This window comes from Rhinichthys klamathensis, unplaced genomic scaffold, assembly GCF_029890125.1.
Source record: "Rhinichthys klamathensis goyatoka isolate OS25496 unplaced genomic scaffold, OSU_Roscu_1.1 h1tg000114l_1, whole genome shotgun sequence".
Taxonomy (NCBI): Eukaryota; Metazoa; Chordata; class Actinopteri; order Cypriniformes; family Leuciscidae; genus Rhinichthys; species Rhinichthys klamathensis.
The window spans coordinates 3,164,882-3,183,890 of NW_026606651.1; the positions used below are offsets into that span (position 1 = coordinate 3,164,882).

Consider the following 19,009-nt stretch of genomic DNA (forward strand, 5'->3'; position numbering starts at 1 on the left):
CCCAGGATAAGCTATAGGACTGTGAAGCTTTGGGGTGTTGATGGACTCGATCTACTCTGTGTTTTGATCATCGATCTGAATCCGATCCACTTGCATTTTTTTTCTGCTTTTTGCTCAAAATGTTGCTTTTTTTTTATGAAACTTGCCCACATGCAAGTGTTGATAAAAAAAATAAAAATAAAAAAAAATGCATGAAGCTAGAATAAAAAGCAGAGGCTCTTTCTTTTGATATATTGCATGTTCAGATATTCATTCAACATAATGTTCCGGGGGCCATTTTGTGAATAATATCAAAAATGCTGGCGGTGGCTGGCAACGTTTTAAAAAAAGACGTTTTGCTCAAAATGTTGCTTTTTTTTATTAAACTTACCCACATTCAAGTGTTGATAAAAAAAGAATGCATGAAGCTAGAATAATTTTTTTTTTTTTTTTTTAAAGCAGAGGCTCTGTTCTTTATATATATATATATATATATATATATATATATATATTGCATGTTTAGATATACAACAAAATATTCTGGGGGCCATGACATTTTTGTGAAAATTATCAAAAATGCTGTCGGTGGCTGGCAACTTTTTTCAAAAACACTGGCAGGAAAGAGTTAAAAATTGAGATTACATATTAAGATTAATAAATGCTAGATAATAGAAATATATTTCATTGTTAGTTCATGTTAATTAATGTATTTAAATAATTTTAACAAATGAAACCTTACTGTAAAGTGTTACCATTAAATTGAACAATAACCCTGTTCATACAATCAAACACTTCCTATGTTTACCGGTCAATCAGCTAATGCGATTTTCGTGTTAGTTGTTAGAAAACTCATAATCCAGTCATAGCAGCCCATAAAGTGTTTAAAAAGTTTATCTTTCTTTGTGCAGCCTCAGGACTCTCATCTTTCTCCAAGGCCAAATCTCAGAGCTTTGACCCCTTCGCAGACCTGGGCAACCTGCCCTCAACACTACCTGGTATGTGTTACTGTATTACATATCAGTGCTGACCCTTTATCAGACTACTTTGTCATATGTCATTCATAGCATGCAACTAACACTGATTTGTGTTTAGGCTCATCCAGTGCTGGTTTCTCTGGTTCAGGTTATAAAGCGGCGCCCTCTGCGGGTGGCCCAAAGAACTCAAGTCAGCAGTGGCAGCAGAACCCTCGGCCCTCATCTGGCCCGAACAAACCCTGGATGCCTCTAAACTCCGCGTCCAGGCAGCAAACCCAGCCCTCCAAACCTGTTCCCCAACCGGCTAAACCAAACTACGTCCCCAGCTTCAGTGTGATCGGTGGGCGAGAAGAGAGGGGCATCCGTGGACCGGCCTTTGGTAAGAACAAATGCGTGAAAGTTGCAAATTTGAAATCATGCCATTTCTAATAATTGTTTGAGCAAAAAAATATTTGATCTTGTGTAATCTTGCTCGTTTGTGCATGTTTCTGCAAAGTTACAAAGTCCATGGCAAAAGAAGTGAATGCCTGAAACGCCTCGTTTGTAGTCCTGCCATTATTTCCGTGACTTAAGGCACCGATATACTCGTTAGAAAGTTCTTTTTTGTTCTTCGCTTAGGGATAAAAAGAAGTTTGAAATACCTTAGCAGCGGTATAGAGAGTATACTGGATTTAATAGGGGAAACTGCAAAAATGCGAGTAAAACAAATGATAATCAGTCTAAACTAAAGGTTAGACTTGATAGTGTTCCTTACAACTTAGCAAAGATCCAGTGATCCATGGATATTGACATGCCACCAGGAATCGTGTTTCCTTATGTGTGCCTGTTTTCGACGCCAGGGAAATGCATAAAGCAAATTTGCCTGTGAACACTTTATGTAAATACAATGTAGGTTGATTCTGTGTCACAGCGGCAAGAAAGCATCTGATCATAGTAGGTGGATATGTTTGCACCAGCTCTGCAATTTGGAACTCAAGTCATCATGTCATGTCTTTTATATAGAACATAATACAATAGAGTGCTTTAAATCAAGCAGCTTTACAGTATTAAACATGAAAAAAAAAAAAATTTGAAAAACAACTTCAGTTTCTACTATAAAGCAGCTCTCCAGTGTTTTTACTTGTGGGCGTCTGACCTCGACGGACTGAACCAGAGATTTCCACGTCAAAGAAGGCGGAGCCTCAGAGCCACACCTACGTATTACATAATCGCCACAGACCAATGGTAGTTTTAAGGTGTTTACCAGCCAGATCGAACTTTTCCAAAAGAATTTGGCCTGATTTTGTTCAAAATGATGGCAAACCACAGTTTATTCTTCGATTTCACTTGAAGTATATCAGGCTCTTTAGAGCCGTCAAAAGCCAACCACCTCCTCCTCGTGGTGTCGGCTGGAAACGAGTACCCTTGGGGACTCGGCAAACGGTGGCTCTGGTCCCAGCGACAGGTGAGGCGACACATCGGCTGGGTCTCTTTGGTCGCATCAAATGGCAGCAGCAAACCAAGAAACCGATCAAGCTAGGGCGTTCCCCCTAGGCGACGCGCCTCATCAACGCCCGGATGGTGTGAGAAATGTACAAGGGCTACCTGCTCAAGGACGGGGCAGGCCAAAGAAGATAGTCCACCGAATCCGACTAGCCACACTTAACATCGGCACCCTCACCGGCCGTAGCCGTGAATTGGCTGATACTCTTAAGACCAGACGCATCGACATCGCGTGTATCCAAGAGACCAAGTGGAAGGGGAGCAAGGCAAGAGACATTGGAGAAGGGTATAAACTCATCTATCATGGTGTCACGTCGAGGCGAAATGGAGTAGGCGTGGTCGTCTGCCAACAACTACGAGACAGTATCGTCGAAGTCGACAACATCTCTGACCGCCTAATCTCGATCAAGATTGTTTCCGGCACAACCACCCTCAGAGTCATCTCATGCTACGCCCCTCAAGTTGGCTGCACCGATCAAGAGAAGGATGAGTTTTGGGAAACCCTCGGCGCTCACCTACAGATAATCGCCACAGACGAATGCATCCTGGTCGGAGGAGACCTAAACGGCCATGTTGGCAAAGATCGTGGAGGATATGATCAAGTCCGTGGAGGATATGATCAAGTCTATGGAGGACAGGGGCTAGGTACACGCAACGACGAGGGAGCCCGCATCTTGGATTGCGCTGAAGCCCATGACCTCGTCGTCGTCAACACCTTCTTCAAAAAGAGATCGAGCCACCTGGTGTGTCCAGGTGTGTCCACAGAACCCAGATCGACTACTGGATGATCCGACGCGGTGACCTGAAACTGGCACTTGATGCCAATGTGATTCCCTCAGAGAATATCGGCCCCCAACACCGGCCACTCGTCCTCGACTTCCAACTTAATCTGCAGCCGCAACCTAGACCGAGAATTACTGGGCCTGAGCGGGTCAAGTGGTGGAAATTGAACGAACAAAAGCAGCAGCTTGCGATGGCCCTCCAAGCACTAGACATAAATTTCGACCAATCAGTTGAAAAAATCTGGGACGATATCTCCTCCAGCATTCGTGATGCTGCCACCGGTGCCCTTGGCTCGACGAAGCCAGGGCGGCGATTTATGGACAAACAAGTCTGGTGGTGGAGTGAGGACGTCAAAGAGGCAATCAAGGCCAAGAAACTGGCGTTCGTAACCTGGCACCGCACACGGCTGGACGATGATCTCCAACACTATCAGATACTCAAATCAGCCGCAAAACGGGCAGTGGCCAAGGCGAAAGCCGTGCATTATGACGATCTATACGAGCGGCTAGGTACACCTGAGGGAGAAAAGATGATCTACCGTGTTGCCAACTCCCGCCACCAAGCGACCCAAGCCATTGGTCGAGTCATGCACATTAAGAACGCCGATGGGCAAGCCCTGCGAGACCCATGTGCCATACTCACCCGCTGGAGCGAGTACTTCGCAGCCATCTCAAACGAAGAGTTCCCGCATCCGCCTATCCACAGCCTGGATCCCATCCCTGGACCTGTACCGCCAGTTACCGTCTCTGAAGTCACGAAGGCCGTGAAGAGGATGAAGAATGGCAAAGCTACCGGCCCAGACGACATCCCTGCTGAAGCCTGGAAGTTGATGGGGCACAGAGGAGCCGAGGTCCTTTCCACCTTATTCAACAAGATCATTATTGAGGGCAAAGTCCCGCACATTTGGACGATCAGCACCACGGTACCGATCTGGAAGGGCAAGGGGGACGTTGCTGAATGCAAAAACTATCGGCCGATTCGACTCCTATCCCACTCCATGAAGATTTTTGAATGCATCCTGGACAGCCGCCTTCGCAGCATTATTAAAGTCAGTCCAAATCAATGCGGCTTCGTCAAAGGACGAGGGACCACAGACGCCATCCACGCAGCCCGCCTCCTGATGGAGAAACACCGGGAAAAGAACAAGCTAGTCCGCATGGTCTTCCTGGACCTGGAGAAGGCTTTTGACCGCGTTCCCCATGACCTCATCTGGGCCTCCCTCCGACATCACCATGTACCCGAAACCTACATCAGCTGGGTGCAACTCCTATACCAAGACGTCAGGAGCGTGGTTCGATGCACAGCTGGGATATCATCTCCTTTCAACATCAACGTAGGAGTCCACCAAGGATCGGCCCTTTCGCCCTTGCTTTTCATCACATGCATGGACACAGTGACACGGGACCTCCAGACGCCCCATCCATGGTCCTTACTTTATGCTGATGATGTGTTCCTCGCTGACAGGGAGCGGCAAGACTTTCAAGACCAAGGGCAGCATTGGAAAGATCGCCTGGATGCAAATGGCTTGCGACTCAACCTCGCAAAGACGGAGTACCTGGAGTGTGGCCCTCAGACTGATGGTACCATTGGCATCGACGCAACGGATCTAAAGAAAGTTCAACACTTCAAGTACCTTGGATCGATACTCTCATCGATGTCTTAAGTAAATGTACACAGGAAGATTTAATTTGAATCGTTGAGCTATATATACATAAAAAAAGACAAGTAAACGGTAAGTAATAAAAGAAGAACAAATTGCAAACAATAGCACAAATAAATACAATAAAAATAAAGAGATTGATAAAATATAAACTGTTTTTCTGTGGTAAAAAAATACCACAGAAATGAAAGTGATCTAATATAAAATATTCATACAGATTAATGCTTACAATTAAAGTTTTAAAAGTTATTCAGTCAAGCGCAGCGAGTGATTTTCTGTCTTTTTGCAGCAGGTTTATTAGGCTGCTGTCACTTTAAGAGCGTACGCACGGATCCAATATACTGTTGTTTTCTCTAACTAGTTACATTCCAAAACTGACTGTATTTTCCTGAATACTTGACAAGGCGGGCATTTTGACATCATTTTGTATGTATTTGACCGTTTAAGCGCAACAAGCCACGAAAAAGAAGTCAAGTTTGTACTCGAGAGCTGCTTGAGAGGCGGCTTTATGACAGAGCTACTTATATAGATCATGATGATACTCAGAGTACGCGATTTGGGATGCAGCGAGAGCGTTTCATGCAAAGAGTGACTCGAGGAGCTGCAGCTATCTGCAGTAATATGTTGTTGTACTTGTACTATAATTGTGTAAATGTATTCTAGCAGACCCCAAAAATAAAATTTTATATATATGTAATTAAATGTATATGACTTTAAAAATAATATTTTTGGCGACTAAGTGCAATAATTGTCATGGGCGATTTGGTAATTACGATGCATTAATACATTTCATAAATGTGTTGTGGTTGTTATTGTCTGCTTTTGTTGTACAGACTGTTTCTGTCCTTTAGGTCGTAAGCCCAAAGTGAAAGAAGACGACTTTGAGGATCTTCTGTCCACACAAGGTTTCGGCTCCAAACCTGACAGGAAGACGCCCAGAACTATAGCTGAGATGAGGAAGCAGGAGCTGTCTAAAGACATGGACCCTCTCAAACTTCAGGTACAGATGAGCGTTTAGCAGTTTCTCTAGAACATATGTACTGGTGGATGTGCTTTGGGCTTGATGAGGATGATGTTTGTATGTTAGATCTTAGATTGGATCGAGGGGAAGGAGCGTAACATCAGGGCTCTGCTCTCCACACTGCACACTGTCCTGTGGGAAGGAGAAACCCGCTGGAAGCCCGTCAACATGGCGGATCTAGTCACACCTGACCAGGTGAAGAGGGTCTACAGGAAGGCCGTGCTTGTTGTGCACCCAGACAAGGTATGAGATGTTTACATTACAGCACTGTTCAAAAAGCAAGAAAGTAAAAGAATGCATTTCATTTTTTTCATCAAAATGTATAAACTTGGTCTCTGGAAAAGAAAATCTGCTGACACAGATAAGGCTATACGGGCGGAGCAAATCTTTTTAAGCAATAATACCACAGTCTATTTAAGTCAAGTCTCCTTTATTTACGGTATGTAGCGCTTTATACGATACAGATTGTGTCAAAGCAGCTTTACAGTGATAAACAGGAAAGTAATGATTCAGTGATGCCAACAGAATTCAACTCTTATTTTTTTATTTATTGTTTGTTTAGTTGTAAATGATTAGTTTTTTAAGCAATATTTTGATTATTATTAAGCAATATATGAATAAGTAATTTGTATGGATAAACATTTTTGACAGTAATAGAAATATAAATGTATATTAATTAGGGGTGGAACGGTACACAGAAGTCACGGTTCGGTTCATACCTCGGTTCAGACATCACGGTCCGGTACGATTTCGGTACAATGGAGGGAAAAGCAAAACAAAAATGCAGAAGGCATTGTATTTTTTAAATAAGTTTTATTAATAAAGGCATAGAACCAGTTTTTTTGTAGTGCACTGACAATAGTTTTATATAATTAGTTTATTAATTAAATTAATAAAAAGACAAAAAGACCTTGCGATATGTTTGGTAATTGTACTATTAATTTAAAATTATTTTGCTATATTTCAGATCAATATATTTGTTTTCCTTAATTTTAATTAACATTATTAATTGACAATGTAACATTATTCTCATCTGAATTATAAATAATTGATTTCTGTATAAAATAATACTACCATTAAAAACACATTCGATTTTCTTTTTTAATCAATGTTGAATGTGTAAGATTAGTGCTCCGAGGACAAGAAATGAAAACCAATGCAATATGATGAATGTCCAAAAGACAGACTGTTTTGAAATGGAGTTGGATAAATATGTTTTGGTTTTAAAACAGTGTGTATGTGATTTTGGTTGGGTGACAGTTGTAGGTTACAGTTTGACAAAAGCACAATGTTGTGTTTTATTGCGAGTGTACACAAATATAAGTAAACACTTTGCAGGTTTAATGATCTGTATGAACAAAATGACTCTCTCTCTCTCTCACACACACACACAGTTAGATCGCGCGCGCCTCTCTCTCTCTCTCTCTCTCTCTCTCACACACACACACACTCTCCAGCATTGCAATCTTGACATCGCAGCCTGTTCATTATGCGGTCACACCAAATGCGAATAGAGCTTCAAATTCGCGTCTAGTTCGACGCTAGTCCAAAGCGAATAGGACGCGCGTATAAAGCCAACGTTTGAAGTGAACGCTCGTTCAGAGCTAAGCCGATGGTACAGATTATGTGTCCCTAAAGAACCCGCGTATCTAACAGTAGTTCCGCATTACATTGATTAATTTGCACGCGAGTTTTATTTATTTTTATACCGTGTATTCTCCGTGTAAATTCGTGCACCGAACCGTGACGCCCGTACCGTTTCGGTTCGATACGAATACATGAACCGTTCCACCCCTAATATTAATATAAGTATTATTTTTATTTCATTGTAGACATGATCATTTGGGGGTGGGGTTTGTCAAGAAAATAATAATTAATATTAATAGAAATATGTTAATTATAGTTAATATGTTAAGCAATGTAATAATTGCAAATATTAATTTATAATAATAAAAGTATTGTTTTCATTTCAGACATGAGCATTTGTCAAGTGTTTTATGTTTTTTTTGTCAAGAAAATAATAATTAAATCAATATGTTAATTATAAATTCATATACCAAACAATATATTTTTAACTATTAAAAATGTTTAACAGTGATACAAATCTGAATTAAGAGTCACAATTGTGTCCCCCCCCCCCCCCCCCGAACATGTTCTTGGCATATTTTGAGTTTCACTCTTAAACTGTTGACTGAAAGCAGTTTAAAGTTGCTTATTTTTATTAACAATTATGAAGGTTAAAAAAAATATTAATGGATTAATCGTTCCCTATAAATCCAGTTATCTGCATTAGATAGGGTCAATTTTGATTTGATTCTTACTTCAATTGACTGCTAAAGAACTCCGCTTCCGACATGTGTTAGTCAGTGTAACTCTCATCTTTGTGTTCAACAATAGTGGAGTAATAATGGAGATTTTCTCTCTCTGGTCCTCCAGGCCACCGGTCAGCCGTACGAGCAGTACGCTAAAATGATCTTCATGGAGCTGAGCGATGCCTGGTCCGAGTTTGAGAACCATGGATCCAAAGCCCTGTTCTGAACACGCTCAGTGAGCGTCTGCCAGGTGCAGCGAGCCCCCTACAGGCACAGCGCTCTCTCTCTCTCTCTCCACACACACACACACACACACACACACACACTGAGAGAGAGAGGCTGGCAGTGGAACAGATCAATCACAGGAAGAAAACAGACCTCTTATGTTTGAGGAACGGACAGATCTCTTCCTGAACTACCACACGCTCTCCTGAGTGAAACCTGTAGCGTTGGATTTCTCCTCCTTCAAAAGGGGACCATGCTAGCATCCTTTTGGCAAACACACTAACACACACACACACCTGAGACTACAGTCTGTGTCTTGCACTTCAAAAGAGCTTGAAAACTGATGGTTTCTGGGATGAAGACAGACATGATTATCGCTGATCTATTTTATGCCATTCTATGCATCACACTTTTGTCATTCTTTTGTTTTCACCTTTTTGTTTTTCAATCAGTGTGGTTTGTCAATTACTGATGTAAATATTCACTCGACTCGTGTGTGTGTGTGTTTGAGGGTGGATCGTGTTCATGTGAAGCGAAAGCAGAGGTTTGGACGTCTGCTCTCCATGATGTGAAGTTTCTGTTGGACTTTTCATCACTTTCCCTTCAGTCTCATCATGTTTTCACTGATCTCCAGTGTTAATTCTCTCCAGGCACCTCGTTGGAAGATGTCGTTTGTGTATTTGTAGGTTCAGGGCTCATTTTCTGCAGTCCAAAGGGTATTCCAGTGACCGAAAAGAAACTTAACTTCAACAAAACCTCTGAACTCTCCATTTTTTTTTTTTATCTCAACATGGACCAATCAGAAATGTCTGTCTTATTTATTGTTTTTGAAAGCTGTACATGGCTAATGGATGGATATAAAACGGACTAAAATATCAAATTTATTGTAAACGATGAAACAAGCTGAGCATTTTGCAAAACTAAAATCATTCCAAAGCATCTACTAATATGAATGTGCTTTTTAAGATTATTGCTGGCAATTTGGAATGTAATTCTGCCGCCTTGTTTTTTTGTTTTGTTTTTTGTATTCCTTGTACTATTATCCTATTTTCAATGTGTTAGCAAGTCTTCACAATATTTTATTTGATGTTTCCATAATCTCTTAATAATGACACTAGAAAGTTTGCACCAATCGCTCGGGTCATCAGGCCAAATTCAGATGAGCCCATATCCAAATGTGAAGAAAAAAAAAACTCTGATACCACTTATTAGACGATGATGTTAGGGTGGAAATTAATTAGTGTTGTTTTTATAAATATAGCTCCCAATATTTTTGTTATAGAAAAATCGAGGACTGGAAGAAAATGCTCTTATTTAGACTGGGACCTTCTGAGATTATCCCTGTACGAGACTTGCAACACAGGAGGTGATACACTCGGACTGAACAAAACCAAATCCTTCCATCTGTTACTGGTTCAGATTGTCAGTTCACGGTTTTGTGTGATTTTTGGAGACGTTTCAACTTATTCACCCTCCACCAAAGTCATAGATGTTTCAAACTGGAGTGTGGCTTTTCTGTTCAAAATCTTTACTGGTTGTATTTAATAGGTTCGGATTGAAATGAATGACTTTGTTCAGTCTAAATAAATGTCCTTATACTTATGGGTAAGATAAGTATATATTCACAGAATAAGAATATGTAAGAAAATAAAAAATGCTGCTGTATTTTGGTGGAGAGTGAATATTTTTTTTAAATAATGTCACAGTTTTCTTTCTCTTGCCCACTCAGCTCTCCTTTGGATGTAAAACTACTGTTTCTCACCAGATGCAATGGAGAACAAAATCATAACACCACGGTCTTAAAAAATATTTTTGTCTTTATTTTCTTTTGACCAATAAACCATAATCATGGTTTGGGTTTAGATTGTCTATTATTTTAAGCATTAGTCTGTATGTCACCTAATGATACAAATGTAAGTATTTACACAAGTAAAATTCCTGTAAGAAAATTTACATCTTCAGGTATGGCAATACCATATGTATTTTATTATTACAGTTGAATGTATGCATAATTGTGCACATCATGCACATTGTCTAAATGCATGAATTATATTTCAATATATATTTACCTCAGTTGATCAGTTTAAACATTTGCCATTCATTTTAAAGTATGCATCTCTAGTACACAACCTGTGGTCTCAGGTTCACGCGGCATCACACGTCATTTGCGTCAGAATGCGCAGATCTGTGACATCATCATCATCATTGACCACAGTGCTCTTATTATGAAACTAGAAACTTACCACCAACATCAAATCGATTCCACAACCAACATAATTTAACTTTAATCTACAACTATTGCAAAATTATAATACTATCTCAAATGTATAACCCACTACATACAGAATTGGGTGAACGAATTACCCATCCTAGCAGTCATCAATACTACCCATATAAAATAAACTACCGTTAAATGCAGGACCATCATCCATGCAGCAAATCTCTTGATCACCAAACCTGCTCTAATCATCTCGGGTTTAACCGATCATATAAGGAAAACTGACAGGATCACATGAAGAGTTCGCTTGCTTGTTGATGGTCGACTGGTTGTTCGCGATGTGTGAAGTAAAACTACTAAAGTAGACATCCGCCGCCCTTTAAAATAAAAGTCCCGTTGCAATGATTTACAACGAGCCACGTGTTACTTACTGATGAATTCAGAGTTAATTGAACGAGAGCGTATTGTTTTTCTCTTCATCGTTCTAAATATACATTTCTTAATGTTTAAAAACTATATATTCTGAGTTATATCCGTATTAAAATGCATTTCACAGTCATTTAGCAATCAGTTTATTTTATCCAGTGACTTACCAATGAAAAATAATTGCAAGACCAAACTAGCGCTACAATATTTAATTTCAAGAGTAAACCACAATACAAACGCGAACAGATTGTAAGATGTAAGGGAGTGGGGGGATAATTATGATTATAATTAAGAATTACAGCAATCTAGTTTAATATTGTGAGATGAGAGCCCATCCAAAGTTGAGTGATGTGGTGATAAGGCACATCCTATTGACAGCTGAAGTTATATGTGGAAGAGTTGAGATGATAGGATATTTTTGAGCTACTGGAACTCCAAAAGACCATTGTGTGGGTGGAGACACAATGTTTAATGCAAAAAATAAATAAAACAAAAGTCACTCTTTTTTTCTTTTCTGCTTTGATCTAAAGCAGCGACGCATAATGAAGAATTTACTCAATTTAAAGAAGACGTAGAGGACTACAGTCAGGATAGTGAAAAGAAAAGCGAACACATCCAGACAGTGGTACTGGTACCAGGTAAGGTTGTGTGCTTCTACACGCAGGTGTTTAGCACCTTTATTGCGCATGACGAACTCAATCCAGAACACCGCCTCATCCAAAGGCTTCATTGGTCGGTCATGATGAACATAGAGACGTATTTATTATGTCTATGATGATGAATCCTGGACAGACGCATTGCATTCTCTTTATACCTGCGGAGATGAAGACAAATAATGTGATATGTATCTGTGTATAATGTGTCTGTGCAGTGCAATGGAGAACACAGACTGACAGTCAGATATGATACGAGTGACTCACGAGGGGCCGTTAAAGGGGTCATATAATGGTACATGCACTTTTACAAGTTGATTGTACTGAAATGTGTGTTGGCAGTGCCTGTACACAACCATCATATAATGATAAAAATCCATCCAGTGCTTTTTTTTTAAATCTCCTTATATGTTTTCCCCTGCCTCAAATCGAGCCGTTCGACCTCGGACGCCCCTCCCACGATTGTTGATCCCGTTGTTGATTGACAGCAGCGTTTCAACACAGACCCGCCCTCGCTCGTGAGCCAGCTGTCAATCATAGTCTGCGCGGACCGGCGCGGTCATTGTTGATATGCTGGAGCACTGTCTATGAGCAGAATGGCGTCTAAGCGATTGTGATGTTCTGTTCTTGGGTGTAATAACGAACAGTCATTTTAATGTTCCTAAATCCGAACCGCTGAAGACGCAGTGGCTGAGTTTGTTTTCGAAGGGAATATTCCCCACGAGCAACGTCAATGCTTACATGTTTGCCGAATCATTTCTCACCAGACTGCTTTATAAACGAGGAGGATCAGTATAAAGCTGGTTTTGCTAAGAAGCAGCTCCTGAAGAAAGGATCGGTAGGTACCAGCTATTCGTGTTCCTGCTGCACCTCCAGAAGAACTGAAGTGAGTTTAATGTTTTATTAACCTTTATATTAATCTTTGCAAATCGCTAGCTGCACGCTTCACAATGAATGAGTGTCCTTGTGGCGCTTTTTGGTGCCACTTTGTGCTCGCTTGCCTTTTTTCAGCTCGCCAAAGAAGACTTGTTTTGGAAGTCTCACGTAAGACATTCTAGTCACGTGACCAGTCCATCTAAGCTGTTCCTTCCTTCGTGTAGATGCTGGGGATATATTTGCCTTGCTGAGGACTCAGGAATTCTGTCTTGCCACTTGATCCTCAGCAGTTTCCTCAGACAGCTCAAGTGGATACGATTACATTTTTTGGCATGGCGCTGGTAGACTGTCCAAGCTTCGCACCCATACAGAAGAGTTGGCAAAACAACTGCCCGGTAGACCTTCAATTTTGTCTCCTGCTTGATGCCAGTCCTTTCCCATACAGAGTCACGTAGACGTCCAAAGGCTGCACTGGCCTTGACAATCCTGATGTTAACTTCATCATCTATGTGCACAGCACGAGACAGTGTACTACCAAGGTAAATAAACTTGTCAACGGCTGACAATTAATAAACGTATAATAACACTGTAATGTATAATTACATTGTAATAAACGTATAATTACATTGTAATAAATGTATAATAACAACCTTGAAAAGAATCCCTACTTTTTTACTTCAGAAGTAAACAGTGTAGCTGACTTAATGTTTAGCTGACAGAATGTTTATTTTTAAACCACAATTTTTAAACCACAACCCTCTCTAATGTCAGAAGGTTTATCTTTAAACCACGACTTTAATGTGTGCTTCTTTTACAGATATATTTAACGATATCTTTTGCATTTCTAATCTGAACAACGTCAAACTCTGCACTGCACTTACTCGTGCCCGTAGAAATCCATCGGACTAACAGTTCGAGAGATATTCGATTAACAGACAGACACACAGACGTTCCTGTAATTTATAGATAGATACCTATGTTTACTTGTAGTATAGTTGCGTACTTATTTTACTACTGTTACACTTAAAGGGGTGGTTCGGGATTTTGGACATTGGACCTCATTTCCAAGTTAGCCTGGGTGTTATTCATCAGTGGAGACAGTTTTAAAAAAAAAAAATCATCCAGTCGTTCCAGTTGCATAGTTCGCCGGTGCTAGGCTAGCGCGAGTCACCGGTAACTGCTAGCCTGCCATTAAAAACAGTTTTACTCACTCCACAGTACACCAAAAGCAAATAAATTATAACGCCAGACTATCGATGTAAATGTCTGTTTCTGTGAGTATCTCACTAAAGAAGAATGTTTGAAGAATGTAAACAGTCACCGGTAGTCATTGACTTCCATAGTGGGGGTTTTTCCTACTATGGAAGTCAATGGCCGTCAAATGTTTGATTTCCAACATGTTTGTCACATGGACTATTTTAATTATGTCTTTACTACCTTTCTGGGCCTTGAAAGTTGGGCTCTCGGATTTCTTCAAAAATATCTTAATTTGTACTCCAAGATGAACGAAGGTCTTTATGTAAATTATGACAGAATTTTCATTTTTGGGAGAACTATCCTTTAACCCTAGGCTACTCTACACCCTCACCTTGACCCAAAGAATTGGCTGCTGGATGGACTATGATCTGAATTGGTTTGTGAGAAAAAAAATCAGGCTTTTGTCAGGGTAGAAGCCATATTGAATTTCACACAAATGAAAATGAGGCTGACGCATAGTCTTTACAATGGCATGCACTGTATTTTCTACGCATTGTAGGGTTACACATTTATTAAAATGTTTAATTTAGGTTCCAATACTATAGTATATCAACTGAGGAAGTTTATTCGTGTGAATTTTGTAACTAAGGTAAATTATGTCACAAACCTGCCCGTTCCTGTCTGTCCTGATCTTTCCATTGCAAGTTAAATTGATACAATCACCTTTTGTTTTAAATGGTTCTTTGAGTTCCTGTCTCAGCATTTGGAGACTATCACCTTTTGTCATTTTGAATAGTTATGCTGATTGGATTAGGCACTCTCAGTCTAGGGCAGGTTTCTAAACCTGTATACTTAATTTACATGCTTTGTTTCAGAGTGTCTCCACCTCTATGTAATCCCTCCCCCTTGCAAGGTATATGAACAGTCTGTATTTTAGTTTATTCAGACTTGGCTAAGATTTTTGGACGAAGCAGAGTACAGCGATGCAACAGCAATAAAGAACCCTGCTTAAAAAGATACACCCGAGTCTCCTGGTCTTCGCTTCTGAGTTTTCAAACACTTTAGAAGGAAAAAGTTCACAACAGCATGTAGAGAGAGTGTTATTGACCTTCATGACCCTAGGCAGTGGATCTTTACATACCCCATGCTACTAGCATGAGCCAAAAAGCATATCAAAATACAAAAGTCAAACTGAAAACTCTGTTGGAAAATGTAACTGTTTACAAAAATGTTAATTTTAATGAATTTGATCATATAATGATCAATAAATTAATTACAAAAAAAGTTAATATTAATTCAGTTTAATTCCAGTCTGAAAAAAATAAATGATAAATGATTTTATATTGTATAATATACAGTATATTGCAAATGTACAGTATGAAATCTTCAAACATGAATACCCATGATTAATTACAGGGTAAAATATGAACAGTATGAAATAACACTTTCATAACAATTACAAAACAATTCTAATTTTAAGTGTGAAAAGCACACAAAAAAAATTCAAGTATTTTAAAATAAAATCTTCTGTTTCTGAATGACCACTAGGGGCCACAATGTATTGCTCACTGGTGTTGAATTGTAAACAAGAGCCCAAAAATTTAACATTTAAAATGTAAATAATTTGAAGACATTTCAAAAGTAATACATCATACATAATGTTTCATTTACATTTGTTCATTTAGCAGACGCTTTTATCCAAAGGGACTTACAAATGAGAACAAAGCAGTTAAACTAACAGTAGGACAACAATATGCAAGTGCTATGACCCCTCCCAGTTTAATCTAACGCAGTCCATGTAAAAAAAAAAATGTTTTATATAAATAAAAAAATTTGAATAGAAGAGAAAGTGTAAGTATTACTGGATACTTACACATACTTTCAAGCTATGAAAAACACTTTATCACTCCTTTTTTCTTTTCTGCTTTGATCTAAAGCAGCAACGCATTATGAAGAATTTGCTCAGTTTAAAGAAGACGTAGAGGACTACAGTCAGGATAGTGAAAAGAAAAGCGAACACATCCAGACAGTGGTACTGGTACCAGGTAAGGTTGTGTGCTTCTACACGCAGGTGTTTAGCACCTTTATTGCGCATGACGAACTCAATCCAGAACACCGCCTCATCCAAAGGCTTCATTGGACGGTCATGATGAATCCTGGACAGACGCATTGCATTCTCTTTATACCTGCGGAGATGAAGACAAATAATGTGATATGTATCTGTGTATAATGTGTCTGTGTAGTGCAATGGAGAACACAGACTGACAGTCAGATATGATACGAGTGACTCACGAGGGGTCGTTAATGACGGCATTGAGTCCATCCACCAGCTCTTGCGGCTGCATGCTCTTGATATTGTCTATAACAACAGCAGCGCCCTTGGCCTTCATATGAGCTAAATTATCTGGCTGGTCACCAAACATGGGGATCCCGACCATTGGAACAGCATGATATATGGCCTCATATATGCCATTAGTGCCTCCATGAGTGATAAATGCTCTGGTTTTAGGGTGACCTGAATCAGGAGACAAATATGGATAAATAAACAGGGAAAAAGTTGGGACAGTTTACATGGAGCAAACTCCAAATTACACAACCAGACTCAAAAAGAACAATTTAGACAACTCAAATAATACATTGTTGTATAGCCTACTGAATAATTAACGTAAGGGCTATAACAAAAGAATGACAGAATCTATTTTTAAACCTTCCGCTGGCCTAATTTACTCCCATTGTTACATTTAGTGTTATTTTGTAATTCGTTTTTTTTTTTTTTTTTAGCAGGAATTACTATTTTAAAATAAAAGTCGCATACAATCAAACTATAATACAAACCCAATAAATCATTCTGAGGGATCCACTTATAGGTTCTGGTGTTTTCACCAAGAGTGTCTGGCTTCTCTCCACCGAATCGCCATAAGACCTGCAACACACACTCAACTGATCAGTGATGATGACAGAGATTATAAAGAAACAATACCCGAGTAAATGTGAATGCTCAGATTGATTGAATTGTGAAAAATTAAACTACTTTCCCTCATTCCAATCACATAGAGAAGCAGTGCTGATGTGTTCCTGATATTTGGGTGTAGGAACGGTCAGTTACCTTCTGTGGGATCTGGGCCAGTGCAGAGGCGATCCTGTTGCTCATCTCTTTGGGAATTTTGTCTATCAAAGATCCCAGAGTGAAGACCACAATCCCATCATCCCCTGAGCTCTGTACAAACTCCTCCATGTCCTACACAAAAAAAAATATCATTAACTTGTGCTGTGAAAAAGTGATTTTTTTTACATATATTTCTACAATATCTTAAATATGTTTCCACAGGTACAATTCACCGCAGTTTCCAGGTAAAATAAAGGTGCTACTAATGGTGCTAAAAGCAAGTGTTTTTCCACACAAATTTTAGGCAAACAATAACACACTGTGACCAGCGCAGTCTGTTTCAAGAACAAATGACTTTGGAGTCATTTCTTTTTAGTAAATCAAAAACATACAGCACTACAAGTGTAGTTTGATTACTTCTTATGATCCGGTTCTTTAAATGTATATTTCAGAAATATTCAGATTACTTAAACTGAATCCATTCAGACTGGTCAATGAGTCATCATTTGACTCACTGAACTGCAAGTTATTTTCAGGAAAACAATGACGATTCATGTGGCCCGTTTGTTTTAAGAAATTCAGACCTCCTATCTTCTTAACAGCAAATAAGGTAGAATCTTTAAAAAGACAGATGCACCTTGGGTAAAGGCTTGGCAGGGGTGCAGTGAAGCCCTCCAATGTATTTGAAGTTGGGCAGGAATGGCCGTGGAAACTCAAAATCCCAGTAGGTTCTGATCAACCAGATATCAGCTTTACCCATCATCTCACAATAGGAAGTTGGCCGTCCTAAAATGAGGAGTGGTTAATAGCTTTACACAAAAGTTTTTTAGACACTGTATTTAAGATCTGTATTTTAACTGTATTTACATCATGACAAAACTGATTTGTTGATGGCACAAGAAATCCTTCATTTCGTGACTATCAGCATGACTAAATGGAAACGTGTCCCTTACATTCTTTACATGCAAGATGTGATGATGGCAAATGTATGCACTGTGGACTGATAATTACATCTAATAAGCCGCCTTCCTGGAGCTCAAACAGTTGAGCATTGGCGCTTGTAACGCCAAGGTCATGGGTTTGATTCCCAGGGAAGGTAAGAACTGATAAGAATGTAAATGTGTTCCTTGAAATGCAATTTAAGTCGCAAAGCGTCTCCCAAATGCATGAATGTAAATATCTCTTTCAGAGAGTTCAATACAAATTAAGTTCTATCAACATGAAAATACCTTTCTTAGAGAAAGAAAATAACCTTTCTTTAACTCACCTAAATATTCAGTGTAATAGTTGTCCATTTGTTTCCAAGCAACAATGGCAAAAGCATCTTGAGAAAGGTAGAACAGCATATTGAGGATTCGCTCGGTAAAGCTCATCTTGTCTGTGAGTTTACTCATGGCTCCAGGAACAAATGATGGTGGAGCTGGTATCTGACCACACATGCGCTCTACAACATGAGCCAGGGAGAATCGGAAAGTGTAAACCAAGGGAATGTCCAGCTTTTCAGCCACGATATCACTGCACGGGTAGATCGGATCTGACAAAACAACATCAAACTTTCCTTTCCGCAATTTGTCCATCAACTTCAAAATGCCGTCACAGTGTGCCAGAGACATAGCCTGATGTTTGGACGCAAAGTCGTAAAATTTCATTTGAATCTGCAGCAAGTTTAACTGATCCATCTCATACACAGAGAAATGCAGAAATTCATCAACAAAGTTTCGCATCTCCTGTGCATCCATGGACACGTTAAACGGCTGGTAGGAGAAGCGATCCGAATCTTCAACTTTCATGTAGAGAGAGGCATCCGGCACCAGCACTGTGACATCGTGTCCCCTGTCAATCAATGTTTCCAACACGATCTTCAGATTGATCCAGTGACTGCCTTCAGTATACCAAACTAAAATATTCCCACACTTTCCAGTTCCAAATACAGTGAGCAGAGAAAGAAAACAGACTATGAGTCTCATGATTGCCAGTGATAAGATTGTGAGATCTTTAGTCTCTTGCCTCATGTGCTGGACTGTCTGGTATAATTATTAACATAGTATATAGATTTTAACAAGTCATGAATCATAAATCAACAAGCTCATAAATCAA

The 19,009-nt window shown here is 39.6% G+C and overlaps 2 protein-coding genes across 5 annotated transcripts in view; one reads left to right on the forward strand and one right to left on the reverse strand.

Moving 5' to 3' along the window:
- Nucleotides 1-9,375, forward strand: part of gak (cyclin G associated kinase) — a 51,984-nt gene extending 42,609 nt beyond the window's left edge. For 2 of the 4 annotated variants that reach the window (XM_056254792.1, XM_056254790.1), the window contains 5 exons: nucleotides 888-974; nucleotides 1,102-1,332; nucleotides 5,730-5,878; nucleotides 5,966-6,142; nucleotides 8,336-9,375. In XM_056254792.1, the coding sequence (XP_056110767.1) occupies nucleotides 888-974; nucleotides 1,102-1,332; nucleotides 5,730-5,878; nucleotides 5,966-6,142; nucleotides 8,336-8,437 (746 nt within the window). In that variant the 3' untranslated portion in view covers nucleotides 8,438-9,375. Of the gene's footprint in view, nucleotides 1-887; nucleotides 975-1,071; nucleotides 1,333-5,729; nucleotides 5,879-5,965; nucleotides 6,143-8,335 lie in introns of all 4 variants that reach the window. The other 2 variants (XM_056254789.1, XM_056254791.1) reach the window with 1 other exon arrangement.
- A 6,334-nt stretch (nucleotides 9,376-15,709) lies between these two features.
- LOC130088159 (UDP-glucuronosyltransferase 2C1-like) lies at nucleotides 15,710-18,943 on the reverse strand. Its single transcript, XM_056254806.1, has 6 exons — nucleotides 18,180-18,943; nucleotides 17,550-17,698; nucleotides 16,913-17,044; nucleotides 16,642-16,729; nucleotides 16,099-16,321; nucleotides 15,710-15,992 (listed from the first exon to the last, which is right to left on the reverse strand). Exons 1-6 carry the CDS (start codon nucleotides 18,922-18,924, stop codon nucleotides 15,710-15,712), a joined length of 1,620 nt encoding a protein of 539 aa, XP_056110781.1. The 5' UTR covers nucleotides 18,925-18,943.
- Between the last annotated feature and the right edge of the window lie 66 nt (nucleotides 18,944-19,009).